The following is an 8,649-nucleotide window of genomic DNA, read 5'->3' on the forward strand; positions in this document are numbered from 1 at the left end:
TTGCTAAGCCCATTTCAGGGTCTGAGCTAGAGCTAGGCCCGTGACTGAAATGGAAGAGACTTCTGAGATCCTTGTATAGTTTGGCCATTAGTGACATCATATTTATCAATATGTTTAGGACTCTTAAAAACTTTTCTGACATACTGTTTACCTTTGTTCTGTGACTGCTGCATTATAAATAGATTCTAAGTTCTTAAGGACTTTGGCCTCTTTTATGTCCCATGTATGTACAATGCATACAGAGTGTCCTAGGTCATGGGGTGGTGTCCTTTATTAAGTAATTATTGATGCCTTTGCACAAGGCTAAGTGTGCTTTCAGCCTATACTTCCTTACAATGGTTTCAAAAAAGCTTTTCATTTTCTGTCTTGTACCTGGGCAGGGTGAAGTAACCATGCAGGCATTTCTAAAAGGCACATCTATCAGTTCTAAACCACCATTGACCAAGGATCATCGAGCAGTAGCTGCCACAGCAGGAAGCAGTGGAGAGAACAAGAAAGCCAGACCTGTTCCCTGGGTGGAAAAATAGTAAGAACATTGGTGTTTTTGTTAAAATAAGTAATAAATTGCTTCTCTAACCAGTTCTTACCAGTTTTCTTTCTTTCTTTTTTTTTTTTACTTATGGAGGCATAATTTGCTCTGTTTAGATGATGTCCTTGTAAATCACCCAGTCATAGAACCTTGGAACTAAAAATTACCTTAAAATGATCTAATTTAATTATTTTTATTTTATAGATGAACTAAGATCTCTACATCTAAAGTCTACTGTTTTAGGGCCTGGGATATAGAAGTGAAGAAAACTTCTGTAAAAAAGTTTCTATAAGCTAGCTGTAAACTCAGTCAGGAGTTCTTAAATCTAAATACAGTCTATTCCCGTTTTCATTATTAATAGGTGGGAATTGTTGAGTTTTTATTAGCATATGTATTTTCAGCAAAAAACAACACTTAAATTGGCACTTAAATTGTCAATTTGTCAATTGACAATCAAATTGTCAAATTGTCAATCTAAGTGATATTATGACAAGTAATCGTAACCACTGGATGTAGCCTCAGTTATTACCAAAGGTTTGCAGATTACATATAGGCCAAATAAGGCCTTCATATGTTTTGTTTGGCACCAACAATGCCTATAGAAATCTAGATACTTTTAATTAAATTATACACAGGGTGGAGAATCTAGATTTTCAGCTTCTCATGAGATCAAGCAACACTGAGTACATGTTTTCACATGAGAACAATTAGATAGACTTGTGTACTGCTTCTCCTTTTGGAAAAGTCATGTGTTCCTCAATTTGCCATTGTCCGTATTATCTCTTGTTTGATTCTCTGCCTTTCTCACTCTTGTTATCTGCCCGACCCCTGCAGGTATTTGAATATGAGATCGTGCTTTATAATATACACTGGTTTTCCTAGAAAACATTATCTTACATAACTTCTGCTTAGTGTTAACCTGGTTAATCAGAAAAGGATGGATCAAAGTTAACTTTTGGTTAGTTAACTAAACACAAAGCCTAATCTTAGAGTTGGGAGTATGACTTTGTTGTAGCTTCTCTTAAAATCACTAATTGATGGTATGAGATAAAAATTATATATATTATACTTCATGTTGGTTAAACCTGTTTTGTTAGCCCTCAATGAAGTGAATAGGTCTCCATTTTTATGTGCAGTTAAGTGATGGAAAAAATTGTTATTAACCAATTAACACATATTAAGTATATATGTATTATAATTACATTAACCAAAATAGTTGCCTATCCTTAGGTTATTAAATAGTTTTCCCTTTTCAGCTTAGGTTCATGGTCTTATTTTGTTAAAATATACTACTACTTTCTAAGCAAGTATTTAATTTTTAATCAGCATTTGTTGTATATAAAATAAAATTCTTTTCCTTAATTTTTGTGAGCATAACAGATGTCAGCAATGCCGATGAGAGGTGAAAAATTATTTTAGTATATATTTGCTTAAAGTAAATACAAATGGGGTGTCCACCTATCTCCAATTATGAAAAAGTTTCTCATTTCATTACTGATATTTGAGAATTGTTATTGGTATTTTAGTAGAAGGAACACTTGAGGCTTTTCTGTGTGGCTACTGGAATATACTAAATAATTTCACTTTCTTCCCCACTCCCCTCCTCCTCCTCCAGTCGCCCAAAATCTGTGGATGAAGTTGCTTTCCAGGATGAAGTTGTTGCAGTGCTGAAAAAGTCTTTAGAAGGAGCTGATGTGAGTAGCAAATAGTGTTCAATGTCATTGGGAGATTTAAGACTTAATTTATTCTTCCTTCCTTTATAACCTCTCGCCCCCATTAAATACTATGCTATACATATAGTAAGTCCTATTTGATGACTATTTGTACATTGTTGATTAATTCAACAAATACTTATTGAGCATTTCCTATTCAATCCTATATAGAATTGTTATATAGTATTCAAGTAAAGATCATTGACCATGACAAACTAAGTCCCTCTTTTCATGAGCTTTTGTTTGGTGAGGAGAGAAAGAATAAACAAGCAAACCAAATAAATAATTATGGATAATGACATGTGCTGTAAAGAGTCAGAGAGTCTTTGAAAGTATAATTGCTCACCTAACTTTAGGATTTGGTTTGACCTATAATACAGAAAAAAATTGAGCATTTAATTTTGCTTATAGCACTGTGTCTCCTGCTGTGATACGTGGGATGAAATATCCTTGAGTAACTTGCATTTTAGATGATTCAGAAGCAAGATAAATGAAGAATTCGCAACTAAAAATTGTATATGATGAAGTGCCCAAAGTGCTTTAAGAGCTCAATGAAGGGAGGGAGAAAGTTGTAGATAAAAGTGGGATGTAGTTTTTGCTTTATTCCCAAGATTTGTTCCCTTCCCCTCAATCTGGCTGCTTTTAATTAGTTCTTTTGGGTTTTGCTGCCATTGTTCTCCTCCTGGAATTGTACTACTACAGGACACATTTTGAAAAAAGTTAAATTTATGAACCTATTTAGAATCTTTTTCTTTACCAGTAGTTGTTTTAATTTGATCCAAATACCCTTTACCTTTTAATTTTATAACAATATACAATTTTAATTGCATAGTAATATTTACACAGATTGTAGAACAATATCTAATTTATTTAATAATAACTAGTATCTTCAGCTCTTTAGCAAATGTAATGGGATTAAGATCCAGTTCTTGACTTTATGCCATCTAATTTACAAGGCTGAATTAAGAACTTTCTTCTTTAACCTCATGTTTAATATTTTGTGCTGCTTTTCAGAATAAGTTCTGTAAAAAGAGGAAGTAATTTTTTAAATTTTGAAGAATAAGGGAGGCCAGGTATGGTAGCTCATCCCAGCACTTTGGGATGCTGAGGCAGGAGGATCACTTGAGGCCAGGAGTTTGAGACCAGCTTAGGCAATATAGCAAGACCTCATCTCTCCAAAAAAAGTATTTTAAAAAATTAGACGGGCATGGTAGCATGCACCTGCAGTCCCAGCTGCTAGGGAGGCTGAGGCTAGAGGGTTGCTTGAGCCCGGGAGTTTGAGGTTACGGTGAACTATGATCGCACCTCTGCACTCCAGCCTGGGCAGCAGAGCAGGACCCTGTCTGTAAAAAACAAAACAAAAAAGTAAAGGAAAATATTAATAATTCACTCCTTTATTTTAAAAGGTTAGAAAGAATTATAATAAGAAATTTTTCAGAAATCAGTGTTAAGAACTGGCATTCTGCATACAGTTCTTGAATGTACCACATATATTAGACTATTATATAATGTAAGGCCTAATAATTTTACTCTGTTTTAAAGAATTTAAAGTATTCTATGTGATAGTTAGATGAATCCTTATAAATGTTGGGGTATACACAGATCAAAATAATAGTTATAGACCTTAAAAACTAAGCCTAGGAGAATTTTGGGGGGTTATGTTTTTAAATAATGAATCTCATGGCTTGTATCTTAAGCTATATGTTATCAATATAAAAGTAATAGTCTTTTAATTAACATATTTGTGTGTTGGTTTATTCACTTATTTGGCAGATATTGAGTACTAGAGTAGATGCTGAGGATACAGATGTGAATAGAACAAATAAAGTTCTTGGTCTTTTAAATCTTACCATCTAGTGAAGTAGACAGGCATTTTACAATTAAATCCAACAAATAAATAACAATAAATGTAAATTGCAACAAGTACAACAAAGACTAATGAGAGAATGAGAAGAAAACAACTTTAGACTGGATGGTCAGGGAAGGTTTCTGACTTATAATGCATTAGTAGTTGGCCATGCAGAAAAAGAAGGGAATCAAACTCCAGGTCATGGGAACAATGTATGTTCAGGCCAGAAAGTGCTTAGCTGTTAGAGACCGTTATAAGACCGGGAAGCTGAAGAAGGTGGCGCGCAGATCATGGAAGTCTTTATAAGCCATAGTAAACAGCTTGGGTTTTTAAAATTCATTTATGTTTCTCTAAGTGGAGTGTGAAGCCAGTGAATAGTTTTAAGTAGCAAGCAGAGTGGTATCTGATTTGAGTGAAGAATGAATGGACAGGAAGGGGGAAGTTTAGGCAAGAGTGGAAGCAAACAATTGCCTGGATTCCTGTGTGCAGTGATTTCTACATGAAAGGACATATTGAGGAGTGTACAGTTTCATAACAGAGCTCAGTAGAATGTAGTACATTTATTAATCTTCACCACAGATCAGTTGCCTGCTTGGTAGGAGCCAGACTAGCTAGATCCAAGGTATAAAAGAAAATAGCTAGTTGTTTAATCTTATCCTTTCTTCTTCTAATGAATTTTCCCTGATACATGCAAGCATCCCTTCAGGATACATAATCATGATGTGCAACAGTACCTAGCACTTAATAGATGTTAAGTTTTGGTTTTTTTTTTGTTAACATTTCTGTTTTTAGAAATTCAGCTTATTCAAAGCCCTAATATGTCTTTTTCAGTCCTTTTTCCTCAGTATTGGCCAAATCCCATTACTCCTTTGGTCTGTTTCCTCTTTGAAGCAGCTGCCATCTTTATATAATATAAAATTTTACCCAATCTTGAACAAAGGGGTGGGACAGGGACAGAAGCCTGAGATTCCCTTCAGAAATAAGAGTTTTCTAATTCCAGCTTTGAAAATTTCACCTGAGTAGATTAGCTATAGAGCAAGCATAAATATTCATTCAGTTTAAGAGATTAAAAGCACATTTTGGGAAAAAGTGATAATATGTGAAAAAGCAGGATTTTAAAGTGTCAATGCACCGTTCCACATTTCTTTTAGTCATTGTTAGGTCTGGAGCCAAGAGAGAGACACACGAAGCCTCAGGGGTAGCAAAATACTGTTTATTTTGAGCATCTGGGTGCAGATGGGTGGAGGCCAAAGAGCATCCACCCCCGAGGGAGGGGAAAGCCTTGGGTTTTATAGAGGGTTTTTCCAGTTGGGGGGGCGGGGGGCGGGGGTTAGTAGCACCTGCAGAGACAGGGGAGGAAGTAGCTTTGCCCTTACCAGCGGGGATAGGAATGCCCGCGTCGCTGTAGCTGTCTATGGTCCTGCCACTGTCTGTGTTTGAAGTTAGATTTACAACCTTAGACTCTCCAGACTCCTGCAGCTTTTGTTTCACAGGCTTTATGATCACTATCTATTACGTCCTACACGTACTTTTCGGGTTCCCATCCCAAGCCAGCCTAACAGTTATCACTTTTCATCTATTTGTGTCAGAATATAATTTTTAAAAATATTAACTTTCTGCAGCTCCCTAATCTCTTGTTTTATGGGCCACCTGGAACTGGAAAAACATCCACTATTTTAGCAGCAGCTAGAGAACTTTTTGGGTAAGTTGAAATCAATCTCTCTCTCTCTTTTTTTCTTTTAAGACTTGACACCAAAATTCTCTGATACTGCTTTTTTTCTCTAAAAATTTGCATTTGGTTTCTCTGTGGGGTTGTTAGGTTTCTATTTATCTCTGAATTTTAAAAATTAATCCCATGGACCCATTTCCTTCTTCTCCCCCAATAAGCTTGCCTACATCTTTTGTAACCTTCATTCTGAATCATGTTCAAATGTTAGAATGTACTACAACACAGGGAGCCTGTGATTTTTTTCATCATTTTGACTTTCTTTAAATTTGCTGTTATGATTTTGAAGCCCAGAGAGCCCAACCAGCCTCCAGTTGTGATGATAGTTTCATCACCCTAATAATGATTATATTCGTATCTGTGTGACTGTATGATAGATCTGCTGTATCTAATGGTACTATCTGCACCATTCCTTCTTGAATTCCTTCTGCTCTGGACTTCAAGGCCCTGCCTGTGGAGTGGCCAGGCCAGCTCCTTGCCCTCAGGTCTCTTGAGTGTAAGCAGAGTGGGTAGTAGTTGATGCATTAAGATTCCAAGTACACCAGAAAATCTCCCTCTGAGCCACTTTCTTAGGTTTCTCTTCCTAGATTGACTGTCTTGGCTTAACCAACCATTCTAGAGGAGCCCTTTATCTAGAGTTAAAAGATAGATAGTGCCCTGAGTCTGATGTACATGAAATGTACACCAGCTTAACAAAGGCTGTCTTGAATTTTCCCATAATTTTTATGTCAGACATATAAGCAAAGGGAACATCTGAGATCATACATATGAAAATAATTACATGCCTCTTAAGCCACCATATATGTAAGGATAATTATGTCAAAATGTAAAAGAAGACAAAGGGAGAAGCTATTGTAAGCCTAATATTTTATTTATTTGACAATTTCTCAAGAAAATTATAAAAGCGGTTTTCGATTATTCCACAGCTCAATCAGATGGAACTAAGCTCAACCAGCCTTAGCAATGTAAATATAATGAAAGTGTTATGTCATTTTTTTATTGTTATCCTGGAGTATATCAGTCCAGATTATGTAACTTTTTCTATATGCTTTATAAAATAATGTTTGTCCTTAACTAAAAGAACTTACTTTAACAGTAAATTTCATATTTAATAGTATATGTGTTGTTTTTTTTTTTTGAGACAGAGTCTCACTCTTTTTGCCTGGACTAGAGTGAGTGCCGTGGCGTCAGCCTAGCTCACAGCAACCTCAAACTCCCGGGCTCAAGCAATCCTCCTGCCTCAGCCTCCCGAGTAGCTGGAACTACAGGCATGCGCCACCATGTCCGGCTAATTTTTTTTTTTCTATATTTTTAGTTGTCCGATTAATTTCTTTCTAATTTTAGTAGAGACGGGGTCTTGCTCTTGCTCAGGCTGGTTTCGAACTCCTGAGCTCAAGCAATCCGCCCACCTCAGCCTCCCAGAGTGCTAGGATTACAGGTGTGAGCCACCGCACCCGGCCAGTATATGTGTTTTTAAAATAGAAAATACATGCACTGAGCTTTCTAAATGTTTATGCCCATAGAAAAATGCTTAGGATATGCTGATTGGGAAAAATAAAGACCAAACTAAATCACAACTCTTGTTTTTTAATTTTATATAGAAAAAGAATAGAGGAAAGTTTCAAAACAGTGAATTGACAGGGTATGCCAGTTATTTTTATTTTCTTTCTATTTCTCAGATTTCTCTACTAAGCATATATTTTAGTAACTTTTTTAAAAACTCAACTTTAAAAAACTGTTCATGTTTTAATCTAGTAATTTTCCTTACAGCAAGCTACTCTGGAAATAATTTGAAATGTGCTATATTGTAACATTATTTAAATTGTAACATATTTGAAACTGTCCAGATGTCTGACAATAGAAGAATGTTAAGTAAATTAAGTAAATGATGATATACTCACAGGATGAAATATCATATAACCATTAAAATGGCATTTATAGTGGTTTTGATAACATACCAAGATGTTTATTATACAATGCAAAGTAGAAAATTGATTTAAAATTTTATGTTTTGTAATATCTGTGTATTTTTTTAAATGCATGGAAAAAAGCCAAAATGTAAACCACATGGCTCTGCAAAAAGAGAATACAGAAGTGATTGTTTGCCTTCCATCCATATTGTTTACTAGGTAGATTTTAAACTACCACAAAGTGTGCAAATGTTAAAATGTGATTTAAGCCTAGATTGTTTGTATGTTCTATGTTTCATATTTGTTTCATTTTGATATAGGCCTGAACTTTTTAGATCAAGAGTTCTTGAGTTAAATGCATCCGATGAACGTGGAATACAAGTAGTTCGAGAAAAAGTGAAAAATTTTGCTCAATTAACTGTGTCAGGAAGTCGTTCAGAGTAAGTAAACTTGCCTTCCTATCTCCATTGCATTCATTATATTTGTTTTAAATACATGTTTCTGCCAAATTTTCAACTTTTTTCATGTTAGATCATATTTTAATCTAAATTATTTAAGCCCAGAAATCACCTTTTAACTAAGATTTTGTCTAAGGAATATTTATTAATCAAATTTCATAGTTTGGCAGTATGCACTCATAATAAAAATCCTGATTTTTGCAGTTGTGTTAGGCAAAAAAAGTGACTTCCCCTTTCTGTCAGATATCTTAAGCTTCAGTGTATATATCATAGTTAGGGTGACCATGTAAGTTCTTGTCCATACTGGGACACTTTTAGAGTTAAAGAAGATATTAATAATTAAAATAGGACTGTTCTGCCTCAAGTAAATAGGGATTTAGTCAATTACTTACACTTTTTAGATGGCTAAATTCCAAGATTAAATTTTTGGCACCTAGATATATATTTAAATTTTACATCAGAGCA

The 8,649-nt window shown here is 35.0% G+C and overlaps 1 protein-coding gene across 1 annotated transcript in view; it reads left to right on the plus strand.

Annotated features, from left to right (window-relative positions):
* Positions 1–383: 383 nt before the first annotated feature.
* RFC4 (replication factor C (activator 1) 4, 37kDa) overlaps positions 384–8,649 on the plus strand; it is a 12,411-nt gene continuing 4,145 nt past the window's right edge. Inside the window, exons 1-4 of the mRNA XM_012641088.1 lie at positions 384–526; positions 2,145–2,223; positions 5,713–5,792; positions 8,047–8,166. Of these exons, the coding sequence (XP_012496542.1) occupies positions 393–526; positions 2,145–2,223; positions 5,713–5,792; positions 8,047–8,166 (413 nt within the window). The 5' untranslated portion in view covers positions 384–392. The remainder of the gene's footprint in view (positions 527–2,144; positions 2,224–5,712; positions 5,793–8,046; positions 8,167–8,649) is intronic.

This window comes from Propithecus coquereli, unplaced genomic scaffold, assembly GCF_000956105.1.
Source record: "Propithecus coquereli isolate 6110/MARCELLA unplaced genomic scaffold, Pcoq_1.0 Scaffold10, whole genome shotgun sequence".
Classification (NCBI taxonomy): Eukaryota; Metazoa; Chordata; class Mammalia; order Primates; family Indriidae; genus Propithecus; species Propithecus coquereli.